At 35.4% G+C, this 19,642-nt stretch overlaps 2 protein-coding genes across 2 annotated transcripts in view; one reads left to right on the top strand and one right to left on the bottom strand.

The window, feature by feature from the left end:
• LOC132551392 (sodium-independent sulfate anion transporter-like) overlaps positions 1-8,627 on the bottom strand; it is a 38,347-nt gene extending 29,720 nt beyond the window's left edge. Inside the window, exon 1 of the mRNA XM_060215533.1 lies at positions 8,576-8,627. The gene's annotated coding sequence lies outside the window, so the exon portion shown is untranslated. The remainder of the gene's footprint in view (positions 1-8,575) is intronic.
• Positions 8,628-8,783: 156 nt separating this feature from the next.
• LOC132551335 (N-sulphoglucosamine sulphohydrolase-like) lies at positions 8,784-18,953 on the top strand. The gene is made up of 7 exons (XM_060215470.1): positions 8,784-8,874; positions 9,095-9,227; positions 9,946-10,079; positions 10,805-10,958; positions 12,574-12,800; positions 15,882-16,057; positions 16,827-18,953. Exons 1-7 carry the CDS (start codon positions 8,784-8,786, stop codon positions 17,427-17,429), a joined length of 1,518 nt encoding a protein of 505 aa, XP_060071453.1. The 3' UTR covers positions 17,430-18,953.
• Positions 18,954-19,642: the final 689 nt, after the last annotated feature.

The following is a 19,642-nucleotide window of genomic DNA, read 5'->3' on the forward strand; positions in this document are numbered from 1 at the left end:
GACTCAATATTATAACCTCTTTCTTGTCACAGGGCTACATTAGACTCAATATTATAACCTCTTTCTTGTCACAGAGCTACATTAGACTAAATATTACCTCTTTCTTGTCACAGAGCTACATTAGACTCAATATTATAACCTCTTTCTTGTCACAGAGCTACATTAGACTCAATATTATAACCTCTTTCTTGTCACAGGGCTACATTAGACTCAATATCATAACCTCTTTCTTGTCACAGGGCTATGTAAAACTCAATATTATAACCTCTTTCTTGTCACAGGGCTACATTAGACTCAATATCATAACCTCTTTCTTGTCACAGGGCTACATTAGACTCAATATTATAACCTCTTTCTTGTCACAGGGCTACATTAGACTCAATTTTATAACCTCTTTCTTGTTACAGGGCTACATTAGACTCAATATTATAACCTCTTTCTTGTCACAGGGCTATGTAAAACTCAATATTATAACCTCTTTCTTGTCACAGAGCTACATTAGACTCAATATTATAACCTCTTTCTTGTCACAGAGCTACATTAGACTCAATATTATAACCTCTTTCTTGTCACAGAGATACATTAGACTAAATATTACCTCTTTCTTGTCACAGAGCTACATTAGACTCAATATTATAACCTCTTTCTTGTCACAGGGCTACATTAGACTCAATATTATAACCTCTTTCTTGTCACAGAGCTACATTAGACTAAATATTACCTCTTTCTTGTCACAGAGCTACATTAGACTCAATATTATAACCTCTTTCTTGTCACAGAGCTACATTAGACTCAATATTATAACATCTTTCTTGTCACAGGGCTACATTAGACTCAATATCATAACCTCTTTCTTGTCACAGGGCTATGTAAAACTCAATATTATAACCTCTTTCTTGTCACAGGGCTACATTAGACTCAATATCATAACCTCTTTCTTGTCACAGGGCTACATTAGACTCAATATTATAACCTCTTTCTTGTCACAGGGCTATGTAAAACTCAATATTATAACCTCTTTCTTGTCACAGGGCTACATTAGACTCAATATCACAACCTCTTTCTTGTCACAGGGCTACATTAGACTCAATTTTATAACCTCTTTCTTGTTACAGGGCTACATTAGACTCAATATTATAACCTCTTTCTTGTTACAGGGCTACATTAGACTCAATATTATAACCTCTTTCTTGTCACAGGGCTATGTAAAACTCAATATTATAACCTCTTTCTTGTCACAGGGCTACATTTAATTCAGAATAGCCTATTCATCACATGACTCCATCATACTCAATATAATGAATCATCACAGACATACGTCATATTCAATATCAACTAAATATCCTATGACATCAGACTCAATATAACCTACACATCACAGAGTGATATCAGACTCAATATAACCTACCCATCACAGAGTGATATCAGACTCAATATAACCTGCACATCACAAAGTTATATCAAACTCATTATAACCTACCTATCACAGAGTGATATCAGACTCAATATAACCTACACATCACAAAGTTATATCAAACTCAATATAATCTACCCATCACAGAGTTATATCAGACTCAATATAACCTATTTATCACAGAGTTACATCACACTCAACATAATCTCCTACCCATCACAGAGTTATATCAGACTCAATATAACCTAACCATCACACGACTACATCAGACTCAATATAACCTACCCATCACATGATTACATCAGACTCAATATAACCTAACCATCGCATGACTACATCAGACTCAATGAAACCTACCCATCACATGACTACAACAGACTCAATAAAACTATACATCACAGGACTTCCTCTGACTCAATATAATCATGAGCACTTCTTATTTTTCATAGGGCTTCCTCAGACTAAATTTTTGACTTCACTTTAAGTCTTGTCTTTTACAAGGTAATAGACGATACTTCACAATTTCACTATATGGAGAACTATGAGACATTGGCTTACTGCACAACACAGTAAGTCATACGATGTTAGGATTTACTTAGCGACCGAACCCAATTCTGCATTAGATAATGTAGGGTAAGTAAACAACAAAAATTTATTTGTATAGCATATTTCATTTGCATAAAGAGTGAACACATAGATGTCTTGGTAGCCATGAGCCAGAGGCACCATCAGTCAGCGACCCAATAAGTAAAATGTAGAGTAGATATGTTTGTTAAGTAAATAAATTAAGATAGGTCGTACCATTTGTAGTTTGTATCAGTTTGACTTCCTGTGGTAGATAAAATGTTAAAACAAAAACCACACTACATGTTTATATAGAGGTGTCTAATAACAGGATCACCGTCACCCTGACTTCGACAATCGCAAAAACTTACTGTCAAGTTACAATTGTAAATAATTTTTTTCAAGCATCATTTAATCTAATAAGTAATTTGTTGTTTGTACACACAGAATTTTACAAATACTGATAATGTAATGAAGAGATATCACATGCAGACAACATGTTCTGGTCATCTGTGGGTCAATATATGGTACATAGCCCTATCAGGCTCCACACGACATACAGAGTTGTATGTCATATGACAGGTCAGGATGTCGCTATGTTTACTGAAGATTGTTACCTCCATCACTATTCTTAGACCAGTCATGTGACTAGTTTCCCTTATTTGGCAATGAAAAATGACATATATATCAATAAAACAGGATGGTATACAAACATTAAAAGCCAACTTGGAGTCAACAGAACTTCACTAGATCTAAACTAGTTAGCTAATTAAACAATTGAATTATAAATAGATTTACTAAAGATGGATAATATTACAGCACAAAAAGCCAGAGATGTACTCTTCTTTTCAAAGTAACAAACCTTAACCTAAGACAGGCAACTTTGGCAAGCACTTTTATCCAGAACACAATACATAATATTTGAGTTTGATTGGCTCGATAGAGCTAAGGTTATTACAAGGAATCCAGTTTTCTATATGTTAACTTTAATTGCAATGTATGTATAGTTTAAGTTACAATGACCTAAGACAATTCAATTTATCTTCATGCAAGAAACAATTTTTCTATTTGTACTAACTGTGACCTTGGACTTTGACATCAAAATATGAAAACGCAAAGTCAAGCAGGAACTTTCAGTAAAGTGTCTGAGATTTGAGTATGATGTTTAAGCCTTTGTTTGGATGATGTAAGTGATGACCAATGCCACCAACCTGATGGCTGTTTTATGCCACAAGAATACTCGACAGCTTTCAGTATTTCCGGCTATAAATCAATCATAAGTAGGGTCGGGTATTTTTTCCTTCCCATATTCATAACTCAGATATAACAAGTTGTGATGTGAATTTATGAAACCTGTCTTTGAGATTGGCTGAACACATAAGAGGCACAATACGTAATTATCTTTAACATTGTCATGTTAGTTAATGAGAGTTCTAAGAGGGATCTTGGCACCCACATTGATCTCTGTTTGTTCCTTACAAGTTGTATCTTCTCCCTTCTTTTCTCTTCCCTCCTCTATTTGTTTTCTCCTAATGATACAAGATTTGTACATTCCTTAGCAGAAATAGCAACAAGAATCTTTAATTGTCAAATCTAAGATGGTCACCTTTCAGCCATTTTTTTCTGATCAGTCCCAAAATCTAGCAGCTACAACTAGGTACCAAGGACAGACTACAAATCAAATTTGAGAAAGATTGAACTAGTACATCTCAAGAAAGAGTGATAACAAATTTTCATGGTTGAATCCCAAATGGCCACCTGTTAGCCATTTTGTTTTCTGATCAGTCTTAAAAACAAACGGGCACAACTACTGATAAAGGAAAAGTTATATATGAAATTTGAGAGAGATTCATCAAGTACTTCTTAAAAAATAGTAATATGAAATTTGAAAGGAATTCACCTAGTACCTTTCAAGAAATAGTGATAACAACTTCATCATTTAGCCTACATCTATCAGGCCTGAATGTCTGATGTAGTTTGTGTACAACCAGATATAAATGAATTGCAAAGCTAAGTTTTATTTTGACAGTTACCCAGCTTCAAAATCACTCAGTCTCAAACTCATCCTGGCTGCTCTTGTGGAATAAACTCAACAAGTTAACTTAAACCATATAAACATTTGTGTAACATCCTAGTTATTGATTTTAAATCAAAATTTGCTGTAATGATCCTGACCATGTACCATATTTTCTAAGTTATAAGTAGCACCAGTATATAAGTTGCAGGGCCAATTTTTATTGATTTTTACAATTTTATACACATATTAACCGCACCAGAATATAAGCCGCAACCTTTCTTACGTTATGGTAACCACTATTGTTGACATTTGTTGGTATACACTCATGTAGCATCCTTGGTGTCAATTTTAAATAGAAATTTGATGTAACAATTCTGATCATGTATACATTTACGTAACATTCTCAGTGTCAATTTAAATAGAAATCTGATGAAATTTAAGATGATATAAAACATCTTTAATGTGACTTTGATGGATGTAACACATCCTACAGATGGATTTAACTTGATCGTTTGATGTAAACGGAGAGATTAGACAGAGCATTTTCCTTGAACCTTTAAGGTTAAGAGGATTTAGAATGGTAGTTTAGAACATATGATTCTGTAATATGTCACTGCACTGTTTTACATAACAAGGTTTCCTAGTCCTATAAATTTTTTTGTATAATCATCCCTTGTGTGCTTGAACAGCTGTACACCTGATAGATAGCACAGCTGACTGGTTAAGTATTTTGCAATTCCTTATGTAATACCTATAAAAATATACTCAACTGTTCGTAAAATTTACATCAGGCACATATTTCATAACTGAATACAGGAAATAAGTAGTGGTCCTCCACCAGGTAATGAACATGCAACCCCTGGCAGTTTCAAGTCTGTCACTCTACCATTCAAGCTGAAGGAAAATTTCCACAAAGCTTTAGAATCTGTATACAACCGAAACCTGCTAACCCACTTTCCCTTTTGTCCCAAAATACCACATGAACCCAATGTGTCCTTGATCCAATAAAGCTTCTCTTTTTCCTCTAGTTTTGAACTTATGTCTAAAGCACTAAATGTAAGAAGATATACGTAGTGTTCCTCTACTGGAATCAAACCAAGGCCTCCTTTTTACATGCCTGCCACTCAGCTGATTGAGCTAAAACGAAAATCCCTCTCACAGGAAACTTACATGCCGTTTTTGTTCCTTTACAGCCTCAAAAACCTGCCACACAAATAATTTCTGATATACTTACCAAATACTCCAAGCAACAATTTCTCTTTCTAAGTTAAAATTCCTGAAATTCTGCAAAGATGATTGCAAATGGCCATAACACAATGAAGATCAGTCTCCATATATCTATAGGCTTCCGTATATATTAAATGTCAATATTTCCATGTGAAATAATAATGTAGACTATATTCACCATAGACGTCAGTAAAAAGTGACAAAGAAGTGCATCAATTGTAGTTACTGTAAGAAGTAAGACAATGTAGACCACAGACAAATATAAAATTGTCCAGGGACTGAAAACTTATCACATCAATCTTAAGTTTACTTAGTTGATAACCTGTAGCTGATGTCCACTGTGGTCAGTTTTACCCCGTGTGGAAACCAGAGATAAATATAGCTACGTGAAAGAGCATGAAATCCAACCCTGGAATAACAAATATCACACAGTCAAAGTGAAGATACAAATTTGATTAGACACAAGATTTCTTGACATCAGTTAAAATTCTTTTGAAAAATCACATTAAAAAACAAAAATTACCTTACTTGATATGCCATGTTAAGTGTCAATTACAACAAAGACTGGTTTTGGGAAAGTATAATGCATACATACAGATCGAGCTTCACAAATGACTGTTTGTAAATAGCGACTAGTGCCCAACCATACAGTTAAGATTTTCTTGAGTTTTATTGAAAACCACAAAGAGAACTTGTGTAGCATTTAATTTGCATGAACTAGCCATGGATTTGATCCACCCAGCCTCACCCTATGGTGTCAGAAGCAGGGCCTGTTGAGGAACTGGGCCCAATAAGTGAAATTCAGAATCCTCTTTAGAACCAATCTTCTTCTGTAGGAATGACAGGCTTTTGTTCAAATTTAACGTAAGCATAATGAGGTAAAGAAGAAGCTGGATCTCTCTCACCTGAAGGCACAAGGGTGGGGCCAAATATGGGAAAAGTTTTTATATCCATTCTTCTGTTAAGAGGAAAGGATTTTGAGCAATTTTGTTCTGAAGCATCATCGAATGGTGGGGAGTCAATGTGTATGGTGAATTGGTAATTCTGAGAGGCTATACTTAAGGGATTGAGTGCAACAGTTTGGATATAGCCATTTTGGCCAAACCAAACCAGATGAGTGATACAGACCCTATTGACATCTTCTTTCTGTTTGATTATCTTTCCACAGAATCCGATACATATTACTATACATATTACCATTAGTTGTACAGATCTAAACTGTATAGTACATAGTAATCTAATCATGATTTGTAGAGTTATTTCCCTTTCTACATAATCAGGATTTTGATTGTCCCTTCTGCTAAGAGAACAAAAACGTGACTTTATTTGATCTGCTGCACCCATTCGCCCATGGGAGGCTTGTATTTCTCTGTCTCTTCTACTATTGTCAACTTCTGGTTATATCTTAATTACATTTAAGCAAATCCTTATGATGGAGGCTCTACATCTTAATCTAGACCAAGAAAATTAGCAGAGTCATAAATATTCTTTTACCTTATAATATTATGAAGACAAATGATTTTCAAGACTGGAAAAAAATATTGATAAGGAATTTAGAAAAAAGATATACTGGTCTGGTATCAACTTCCTTAGTAAATTGAACTTCATTTTTTTTATTTCAATTTTACAGCAACTTCTGTTAACCACTTGAGTCCATTTTCTTCTTTGCTAGTTGCTAGTTTTGAGATGCACCTGACTAATTCATTCACAGAGGAATTTTGAATATTCTACAGTAAACTACAAGCTACTGAGAATTACTCTTTCATAAATTCTACTGATAAAGCATCTGAGAATAGCAAATTGGAAGTCCCTGGTTTGATCCTTGTTAAAGGCAGTATTAAAACAATGTTCTCTGTTACACAAACTACATGGGCTCCCATATAGGGGCCAAGTTATTTCAACAAAGTGAAGGCTAATGAGCTTGGTATCCCTGACATTTGATCTCTTGCTTAAAAAATACAAAAATAATGATCTCTGTCACTATCCTTAACCTGCTTCCTGCTAATAATACTGGGAAAAATTCTTTTAATGTAAGTGGTAAAACATCCGATCAGGAAACTAAAAGATCATGAATTGGACTGAACGTTATATTCTGTTATATTCATGGGGATTCTGATGATTTCCATGAACTAGCCCTGGATTTGACACACCCTTTTGGTGTCAGAGGCAGGGCATGTTGAGAAACTGGGCCAAATAAGCAAAATTCGACAAAATCTTTAGAATTTATATTCTTCTGTAGGAATGACAGGTTTTTGTTCATTTTTTGATCTCAAGTATAATAAGGTAAAGAAGCTGGAGCTCTCTCTACCTGGATGCAGAAGGGTGGGGTAAAAGTGTGATACATAAGACATGAGTGGAGATTATACAAGCAATTCCTATGTTATTGTTGATAAAACTACTTCCACCAACGTCCAACTCCTAAGTAATCATTATTGATAGTTCTACATGTATGTCCATAGACTGAATAATGCTCCATGCATAGATTACTAAATTTTGTAATTTTACACCAAGAAGAAATTTATTTTGTGCTATGATCTTGATGTACACAGACAAAATGTAGACACTCCATTAGATTAACATACATCAGGGCTTTTTTCCACTTGAATCTCATGTTGGGCGAAACAAAAACAAACGGAAAAAAAACAATTGGTGAGGAATTTTTTAAAAAGTGAATTTGGCCAAGTTATGAAATAATGTCATTGGGAATGATGCTCAATATATTCATCCCTATGGAGCCCCTGGAAAAAGGCTTATATGTTTATATAAGTAAGACTCAACAGATTAAACTGATAAGTCAGCTGATAAATGCAGAATACCTGATTTTTTTTGTTCAGCTATCAAACCTCACTATCGTTTATATGTATAGTACATATATGATATTGTTCTGTCAGAAGGGAATCCGTGATTAAATAAAACTATTCCAGAATCTCTAAATCAACATCATGCCTGCTTAGATGTTACTCCTAAATTGTGACGGTCCAAAGTGTCTACATGTACAATAAATTGGACAAGTAACATTTTGTTTTGGCAGGTTTTAAGTCATTTAAACAAAATTAAAATGTCAGTGGAATAAAACACGTCATTCAAAATTATCAATGAGAGTTCTACCTCTGTATGTGTTTACATACTATTTTTAGTAAGTGGGGAGCTAGACAGCAAACGCTTACTACAAAACAAACACGGTTATCCAAACTGATGTGCTTCACTCATGCCCTGGACCCAGTGATCACAGAGGTATCTTAGTTACCCGTTTACGCGTGATTTAAGTCGTGTTAAACTTGTGGTAAGTGTTGTCACCTTGTTAACTTTGAAAATAATTAAACCCCCACCGTATCAACAACATGAATATTTACCTTTACTGGCAATGACACTGCCATCAGTCTTTCTTGACAGATGCGGGTAGCATCACGTGCTGTGAGAGGCGACGCCACAATTTTGTCACGTGATGTAAACAGGAAGTTAGAAGGAAGTATATGGGAAAATACGATGAGTCTCGAAAGCATACTTTGAATCTCTCTGGGTTTTTCTATCTGAAAAAGAGAATCTCAATATTAGCTGAACATGGTGTCTATTAATGTCCATTTCATTGTTCTTCACGGTATAATCATATTGATATCAAACGTGCAATCAAGGAACGTGCTCCTTATACTTGGTAAGGTGTTAAGTGCAACAAATATTTCAAAAAATAATGTTCTAATGTGTGATGTTCAGTAAAAGTTTGACGTCAGCTTTCAGTTTCACTTTGTCTTTTCCTACATTCATTGTTCATGTTATGTTATATTTCAAACGAAGCGTAATTAGATTTCAAACATAAATGTAGATACAAACGCGATTGTTGTTATATTCAGAAGTATGTGCTTGATAATGTTTAGGGGATGATGCGGGATTTGAGACACAGGTGTACAACAATCATATTTGTAAAACACCAAATCTGAACAAGTTAGCTGAGAGGAGCTTGGTCTTCAACAACGCATTTACATCAGTGAGCAGTTGTTCACCTAGCAGGTATAAACATTTACATATAGAACACTATGCAGTGTATTAAAATTATCAGCTGGAGTGTCGAGCCTTGAATTCTGGGTTGGTATCGTAGATAAGTAATTTAAGTCATTTGTAAATATTGAATAAAAAATTTCAATCTTAGTTTTCTTTTTCTGTTATGGTTGTTACAGTGAAAGATCTAATTATCTTGTTTTCAGTTAATTCTATGGATTGGCAATTGTTAAGTATTTAGTTTTTCACTATTGAATAAGTTCTTATTGGTTATTGAAAAGGAAACGAAAAATAAACGAACATAAATAGGGATGCTGAAATACCGGATAAGCGGTAATAACTTTAATTTTGTTCATTTTATTTTTGTGGAATTTCCTAGTACATGTACAGTAAAAAAATTTTGAAAAACAGATGAAGTATATGCTAAGGTTACAGTTGAAGTCCATTCATTATTTTGTGAAAGAGATCATAGCGATGACAGGTAGCTTAGATTTTATTAAAAATATGGAAAAAAGGCATACAGATAAGAATAACACCAGCCATAGTTAAACATCCTGATATACATGTAGAATAGGAGAATGTGAAACTAGTTAGTAATTCCAATATTTTCATAATGATCAGGAATATCCAACACATGGTTCATTAACTACATATAATAAACACTAAATAAGACAAAACAATCTTGTCCTATAAAACATTATAAAAAAGGACTAGTGTCTTATGTTCACAGGTCAGTCGTGTTGTCAGGATTACCTCAGCACCAGAATGGAATGTATGGACTGTTCAATGGATACCACCACTTTCAGTCATTTGATGAAGTCAAAAGCTTGCCACTACTTCTGAAGGGGGCAGGTATCAGAACAGGTACGACAGAGGACAGGTATCAGTATAGGTTAATCAGAGTACATTTGACACTACAGGTAAATTAGGGGACAGGTGTCAGTATAGAAGGATAAGGTTAACACATCAGTACAGGTTAACCAGAAGACAGATGTCAGTGCAGGTACATAAGGAGACAGGTGTCAGTACAGTTAAATCAGGAGAGAGTTGTCAGTACAGGTTAATCAGGAGATAGTGCAAGTGCAGGTTAATCAGAAGACAGATGTCAGTTTTAATCAAAAGACAGGTGTTAGTGCAGGTACATCAGGAGATAAGCATCATTACAGATTAATCAGGTAACAGGTGTCAGTGCAAGAAAATAAGGTGAAGACATAAGCACAATTTAATCAGGAGACAGGTATCAGAACAGTTAACCCAGGAGACAGGTGTCAGTACAGGGTAATCAGGAGACAGGTATCATTTAAAGTAAGACAGTTTGTACCAGTTAATAGGGAGACAGTTGTAATTGGAGACAAGTTTCAGTACAGATAATCAGAAAACTATTGGCAATACAGGTAAATCATGTGACAGATATCAGAATAGATAAATCAGCAGACAGGTGTTAGAATAGTTAATCAGAAAAAAGGTGTCAACGCTGTGGTGTTAGTATTAGGGAGACAGAAGACCAGTATCATGGGGGCCACTGACACTGGTATGTTAAGTTGTAGGATATTTTTACCATGACATGTTATTTTGTTTTGACCTGACAGGTATAATTGGTAAGAAGAATGTGGGTCCAGAGTCAGTATACCCATTTGATTACTCTGTGACGGAACTTGATGGCCATAGTATTCTACAAACAGGACGGAATATCACTTTCATTCGTCAACATGTTCGAGAATTTCTACAACACAATTCATCCAGGTGAGTGTTTCTTTATATCACAAAGAAAATTCTTCAGAAATTAAAAGAACTTTTTCACTGCCTAATATCTTTTGTGTATTAACTTATTATTTCTTGTGTGTATATACTTTGTAATGTATACCTCTCTTCATGGTAGGTACTATTTTCATCTTATTCTCATTTTTCTTTTTTTTTGCCAAAATTTTGGTGAAATCTTGAAAAACCTTAAACTTTATAGAGTAAACATAATGAGATAGTGACATACCCCACTCACTAAGTCAGTTCCATCCCCAGTTCCACTCACTTAACTCAGTTCCATCCCCAGTTCCACTCACTTAACTCAGTTCCATCCCCAGTTCCACTCACTAAGTCAGTTCCATCCCAAGTTCCACTCACTTAACTCAGTTCCATCCCCAGTTCCACTCACTAAGTCAGTTCCATCCCCAGTTCCACTCACTAAGTCAGTTCCATCCCCAGTTTCACTCACTAAGTCAGTTCCATCCCCAGTTTCACTCACTAAGTCAGTTCCATCCCCAGTTCCACTCACTAACTCAGTTCCATCCCCAGTTTCACTCACTAAGTCAGTTCCATCCCCAGTTTCACTCACTAACTCAGTTCCATCCCCAGTTTCACTCACTAAGTCAGTTCCATCCCCAGTTTCACTCACTAAGTCAGTTTCATCCCCAGTTCCACTCACTTAGTCAGTTTCATCCCCAGTTTCACTCACTAAGTCAGCTCCATCCCCTGTTACATCCATTACTGGGTATGTCAGTTCCATCCCTGTGCCTTACCCACCAATTCTATTTAATCCTTTAACTCTACCCATCAAGGATTTCTCTCTCTCTCTTACTATGTCACTTCCATTCCCCTGTCTTAACCACCAAGGAAGATCCATCCTAAAACCCTACCCACAAAGTAAGTTCCAACCCCTATCACTATCACTCAGGTCAGTCCATTCCCCCAGCCTTACCCACTAAGTTAGTCCATCCCTACATCCACCCACCAAGTCTGTTTCATCTACCAGCTCTATCCACTAACTTGGTTCTGTCCTCCCACAAAGTCAGTGCCATCCCCTACCTCCACCCACCAAGTCTGTTTCATCCACCAGCTCCAGCCTCCAAGTTGTTTCCATCCAATAAGCCCACCTACAAAGCAACATTTAACTGTAACGTCTAAACAAGGTATATATATTGTCTTCAGTTTCCTTATCTTTCCTCTATTATTGTCCCTTTGTGACAGAGGTAGAAGTGTATATTTACCCTTACACAAAAATGCATGAAACATCAATACATACATCTGTATTACAATACAACAAACTCCTTTATCAGCACTCTAGCAACTTTGTCATTTAATGGATTTTAAGAGAATTTACATGCAGATTTGGTATGAAAATATTTTGTGTAAATTTGATTTTGCAGAGTCAAGGATGTCATTCTTACTTTTAGAAATCATATATTTCAGCACTTCCGTAATTTGAATTTTCATTTGATTTTAGTGACCTAATACCTCCAGTATATTAATCAGTCTCTTTTTTGTTAGCTGTCAATTTTTATGAAGGCAGATGGATTTATATCATTTGCCGTGTCTTCTTTTCTTATCAGATAAAAAAAAATTACTGATTTGAAATATATTCCAGTCCCTTTTTCCTGTACGTGGCATTCCATGACCCCCACCGATGTGGCCACACTCATCCCCAGTATGGACAGTTCTGTGAGAAGTTTGGAGCTGATGGAAGCATGCCTGATTGGAAGCCCATAACTTTTGATCCTGCATCTGTTGTTGTCCCATATTTTGTTCAGGACACACCTGCTGCCAGACTGGACATTGCTGCTCAATACACCACCATAAACCGCATGGACCAAGGTAAACTATTCTGATGGATTCTACAATTGAAGTATCAAAACATGTAATGTATTGGTGTAGTCTCTTATATAACACAGATCAACATGTACTGGTGCAGTATAATGTATGGCCCCATGTATATAACACAGATCAACATGTACTGGTGCAGTATAATGTATGGCCCCATGTATATAACACAGATCAACATGTACTGGTGCAGTATAATGTATGGCCCCATGTATATAACACCGATCAACATGTACTGGTACAGTATAATGTATGGTCCCATGTATATAACACAGATCAACATGTACTGGTACTGTATAATGTATGGCCCCATGTATATAACACAGATCAACATGTACTGGTGCAGTATAATGTATGGTCCCATGTATATAACACAGATCAACATGTACTGGCACAGTATAATGTATGGTCCCATGTATATAACACAGATCAACATGTACTGGTGCAGTATAATGTATGGTCACATGTATATAACACAGATCAACATGTACTGGTACAGTATAATGTATGGTCACATGTATATAACACAGATCAACATGTACTGGTACAGTATAATGTATGGTCCCATGTATATAACACAGATCAACATGTACTGGTACAGTATAATGTATGGTCCCATGTATATAACACAGATCAACATGTACTGGTGCAGTATAATGTATGGTCCCATGTATATAACACAGATCAACATGTACTGGTACAGTATAATGTATGGTCCCATGTATATAACACAGATCAACATGTACTGGTACAGTATAATGTATGGCCCCATGTATATAACACAGATCAACATGTACTGGTGCAGTATAATGTATGGCCCCATGTATATAACACCGATCAACATGTACTGGTACAGTATAATGTATGGTCCCATGTATATAACACAGATCAACATGTACTGGTACTGTATAATGTATGGCCCCATGTATATAACACAGATCAACATGTACTGGTGCAGTATAATGTATGGTCCCATGTATATAACACAGATCAACATGTACTGGCACAGTATAATGTATGGTCCCATGTATATAACACAGATCAACATGTACTGGTGCAGTATAATGTATGGTCACATGTATATAACACAGATCAACATGTACTGGTACAGTATAATGTATGGTCCCATGTATATAACACAGATCAACATGTACTGGCACAGTATAATGTATGGTCCCATGTATATAACACAGATCAACATGTACTGGTGCAGTATAATGTATGGTCACATGTATATAACACAGATCAACATGTACTGGTACAGTATAATGTATGGTCACATGTATATAACACAGATCAACATGTACTGGTACAGTATAATGTATGGTCCCATGTATATAACACAGATCAACATGTACTGGTACAGTATAATGTATGGCCCCATGTATATAACACAGATCAACATGCACTGGCACAGTATAATGTATGGTCCCATGTATATAACACAGATCAACATGTACTGGTACAGTATAATGTATGGTCCCATGTATATAACACAGATCAACATGTACTGGTACAGTATAATGTATGGTCCCATGTATATAACACAGATCAACATGTACTGGTACAGTATAATGTATGGCCCCATGTATATAACACAGATCAACATGTACTGGTACAGTATAATGTATGGCCCCCATGTATATAACACAGATCAACATGTACTGGTACAGTATAATGTATGGTCACATGTATATAACACAGATCAACATGTACTGGTGCAGTATAATGTATGGTCCCATGTATATAACACAGATCAACATGTACTGGTACAGTATAATGTATGGTCCCATGTATATAACACAGATCAACATGTACTGGTACAGTATAATGTATGGTCCCATGTATATAACACAGATCAACATGTACTGGTGCAGTATAATGTATGGTCCCATGTATATAACACAGATCAACATGTACTGGTACAGTATAATGTATGGTCCCATGTATATAACACAGATCAACATGTACTGGTGCAGTATAATGTATGGTCCCATGTATATAACACAGATCAACATGTACTGGTACAGTATAATGTATGGTCACATGTATATAACACAGATCAACATGTACTGGTACAGTATAATGTATGGTCCCATGTATATAACACAGATCAACATGTACTGGTACAGTATAATGTATGGTCACATGTATATAACACAGATCAACATGTACTGGTACAGTATAATGTATGGTCACATGTATATAACACAGATCAACATGTACTGGTACAGTATAATGTATGGTCCCATGTATATAACACAGATCAACATGTACTGGTACAGTATAATGTATGGTCCCATGTATATAACACAGATCAACATGTACTGGTGCAGTATAATGTATGGTCCCATGTATATAACACAGATCAACATGTACTGGTACAGTATAATGTATGGTCACATGTATATAACACAGATCAACATGTACTGGTACAGTATAATGTATGGTCCCATGTATATAACACAGATCAACATGTACTGGTGCAGTATAATGTATGGTCCCATGTATATAACACAGATCAACATGTACTGGTGCAGTATAATGTATGGTCCCATGTATATAACACAGATCAACATGTACTGGTACAGTATAATGTATGGTCACATGTATATAACACAGATCAACATGTACTGGTACAGTATAATGTATGGTCCCATGTATATAACACAGATCAACATGTACTGGTACAGTATAATGTATGGTCCCATGTATATAACACAGATCAACATGTACTGGTACAGTATAATGTATGGTCCCATGTATATAACACAGATCAACATGTACTGGTACAGTATAATGTATGGTCCCATGTATATAACACAGATCAACATGTACTGGTACAGTATAATGTATGGTCCCATGTATATAACACAGATCAACATGTACTGGTACAGTATAATGTATGGTCACATGTATATCAGATATACTTTAACAAAGTACAAACAAAAGTTAAGCTATATTTGTCGTAGAGAAAGACATAGAGATTACAAGCCATGTAGACAAATCTTTAGAGTGTAAGTAGTTGTCCTCCAAACATAAACATCATTCAATGTACTATTTCTTTACCTCAAGGTATAGGCCTTATACTGAAGGAACTAGAATTGGCAGGCCATGCAGATGACACTCTAATCATGTACTCCTCCGACAATGGCATACCTTTTCCAAATGGCCGCACCAACTTGTACGACTCTGGTATGGCAGAACCATTCTTCTTGTCATCACCACATCATAGGAAGCGCTGGAACCAGGTGCGTGCATAACTACATATCTCTCCTACTCAAGGTTTCATTATTTTGATTCTGTTTTCCTATTTGATATTTGGACCAGGATTATCAGGTAGTTACAGTCGGTAGAGTGTTTCTTCCTTTTCCACAAGTCATAAGTTTGGTCAAAAAATAATTTTTACCAAACAAGTCAAGCCTCACTAACAAGAAATTATTATATTTGGTTTATAATTTCATGTGATAATTTCATATTAAAATAGAATTTTAGAAAGAAAAAATCTGCAAAACTCTTTTTCTCAGAACTTCATTGTATCAAGGCTAGTCACTGCTGAACTAAAATACATTGATGACAAGTTTTGTAAATCACATATAGAATGTAATATGTTCCTATACTGGACAATGTATGGGGACAGGTATGTCTTACAATCAAGACTTTACATGATTGTTTGTGCAATTAACTCATTTTATGAGGCTGACTTGAATTATAACATATCATCATTTAGATCCAATCTGTTATCAGTTGTGACATGCTGTTAAGGTTTTTATACAGAGTTAAAATAATGGGAAAATACTGAACTATCAGCCAACACAGCACATGCAGCTCTGCTTAGTGTTCATACAATTAATATAATGGCTATTTGGACACTGATAAGATAAAAGATAATAAGATTCCTTCTCAATTTTACAACATTGCTGCTCCAGTATATTGAAATTACTGAAATGAACATCCAAGAACAGATTTTGTTTTAAGAATTTGCTTTGAATTCACATGAAATAATTTTTGTAATTTTAGAAAAGTGACGCCATGTTGAGCCATGTGGATATCCTGCCTACAGTACTTGATTGGTTTGGTGTCAAATTCCCTCACTACAAAATCCTCAGAAACCATGTGACCTTGACTGGCAAATCTTTACTCCCATTGCTTGAGGTAGAACCGAAGGAATCCTGGGATACTGTATACGCCAGTCACAGCCTCCATGAGGTCACCATGTATTACCCAATGAGGGTGGTGAGGAACAAACAGTATAAGCTCATTCAGAATATCAACTTTCAAATGCCATTTTCAATAGATCAGGATTTTTATATTTCAAGGACATTCCAAGATTTGCTGAATAGAACACATAAGGGAGAGGACACACATTGGTACAAAACTCTCCACAAATACTACTACAGGGACCAATGGGAACTCTTTGATATCATTAATGACCCACAGGAACTTCAAAACCTAGCTCATGATTCTAGTCATTCAAAGGTTTATCATCAATTGCAACACCAATTGAATATGTGGCAGAATATAACCTTTGACCCCTGGATTTGTTCACCCTCTGGTGTTCTACAGGACGCTGGACCACACAAGTACCATCCACAGTGCTACAGTATGTACAATGGACTATGAGGAAGTGAATTCCAGTTACATGTACATTAGACCATGAGGTGTGGTCAAGCAGTGAAGTAGTTGTAACACTCGACTTCCAATAACAGAGATTCCTTTCCCTATTTAGATGTGAAAAGTGAAACAGTCTGCTGCCCACCCTCTAGTTTCCTTCCACCTAGCATCCCGGATATACGCTACAATCCAGACCAACACAAAGATTGTTCTAAAGGATATTAAGTTTATAACAGTGGAAGTAACCATAACATTATGTATTGTCAACTGTGGACTGTTATAATACTGCAATGAAAAGTATTTGTAACATACTTATAGAGGTTCAAGTATAACAACACTCAATGTATGTTACAAGACCTTGGTTTCATATTGATAACCTCAACTATCTCAAATTGAAACCAGCATGCCTCTTCATAGCCAGTAACAAGAGTTCTGCAAGGCAGAACATAATACACCTGTCACAGGTTACACAGGCATATTGCAACAGGGAATGAAAGGAATAAAGGTAAAGAGCCTCCCGATGAAGTTGATCCATTGAAAAACTAATCAAGATATCAAGCACACACCGTTTTGATGATTAAATAAAGGGCCAGAACTCCTTGAATTACAGTTGGAAAAATGCAGTCATTGAACTTTTCTCAGCAAAAATGACAATGAACCTTCCTATCATGTTTGAAGTTCAAGAGATTAAGCGGACAATGTTTCCGTAATTGAATAAATAAGGCCATTACTACATAAATTCCAGTACAAAATTTGCGGTCATCAAACTTGTCAGAGCTATCATGATAATGAACCTTCCTTGAACTATGAATATGAAACTATGAAGTTTGAAGGTAAATAGATGAAAAACACTTTTGATATCGAGTGGACAATGTTTCTGTTATTATTTAAAGGGCCATAACTCCATGAATTATGGTTAAAAAATTACCATGACCAAATTAGCCTAAGATATCATGGTAATGAACCTCCCTATAAAGTTTGAAGTTGATCTGATGAAAACTACTCATTATCAAGCGAACACCGCTTGTGTCCCCCTACCCACAAACCTGCCCTCCCGCTCAAATGATAACAAAATACAGCCCATCTTCAACAGACATATAAAAGTTTGACTGATAGATGCAAATGTAAATGAATCATTTGTTTATGATGGAGATATTTCTATTATTGGATTTATTTTGCATTTTGCATGTTATATATGGTGTCAGTTAGCTGATACAGGCCTATTAGGCCTAGCACCCTCTTACGTGTTAGATCTTATGCATGAGGTAAGGGACAGAGGCCTCCTCAATGGTATATCAGGCCTATGGGGACTTTTGTTTCATATACTTTACATATTAGATCTGGTGTCTCAACTATGTGATACAGGCCTGCTAGGTCTTGTGGTTTACATTCTCTATCATGCATATTTTTTTTCTTCTTAATTTGGCTTCGTTAACTTAGCAATAAAACTTTCAGGGAAATTACTTCCAAATTTCCAAAGATCTGAAATTATTTTTTTCAATATATATACTTGTTATGTTTCTCAGATCACAGAAAGAGTTCTTAAAACTGAATTTGAAAATTTATTGAACTTATTAAGTTATAGAAGCATGACACAAGTCTCATCACTCGAATAAATCACTTCCAAAGACTGGCTGTTCAAATGTTTGTTCATTTTTTATACAGTTGATATATCATGGTACATATCCATACATCTGTGACATAGAAAAATGAATGGTATACATATATTTATACATTTATATAATTAATGAATATTTTCATAATCCATACCTACTTCTTTTCATCTGAAATTAAACATTTTAAAAATTCATGAAAAAATTATAGAAGAAACAAAGCAGACACGAATGTCAGATCTGATTACAATGAACAGTAACAGGCATAAGTTTTATTTTACTGTACACAGAGAAATGTAATGTTAAACAGACAGTAATCTGACATACAGTGTCATTTCATGATTATTTTGTAACCATGAATTCTCTTTTGTTTGAAGTTCAATATATACAGTCTGCCTGTTTTCATTCCTCCATGGTTCCAAAACCAAATCAAACATTAACATGGATGCTATATTTTACAATATAACGATATAATGATAATTTTTTGTAATGAACACTATACCACACATTTGTCCCACAGAACTCCTGTTTAGTGAACATTCACATCCAGCAATGTATACTTCTTCACTCTTTGTCTCTATAACAAATCTACTTTACCTTTGATTCAAG

The sequence above is a fragment of the Ylistrum balloti genome, unplaced genomic scaffold (genome assembly GCF_031769215.1).
Source record: "Ylistrum balloti isolate Yb309-2 unplaced genomic scaffold, AGI_CSIRO_Ybal_v1 Utg370196, whole genome shotgun sequence".
In the NCBI taxonomy this organism is placed as follows: domain Eukaryota; kingdom Metazoa; phylum Mollusca; class Bivalvia; order Pectinida; family Pectinidae; genus Ylistrum; species Ylistrum balloti.

Bases quoted from the DNA above. Each gene is read 5' to 3' on its own strand.
- LOC132551335 (XM_060215470.1), top strand. From the start codon at position 8,784: ATGGTGTCTATTAATGTCCATTTCATTGTTCTTCACGGTATAATCATA. The intron at 9,228-9,945 runs GTATAAACATTT...TTATGTTCACAG, and splicing joins AGCAGTTGTTCACCTAGCAG to GTCAGTCGTGTTGTCAGGAT. The intron at 12,801-15,881 runs GTAAACTATTCT...CTTTACCTCAAG, and splicing joins CATAAACCGCATGGACCAAG to GTATAGGCCTTATACTGAAG.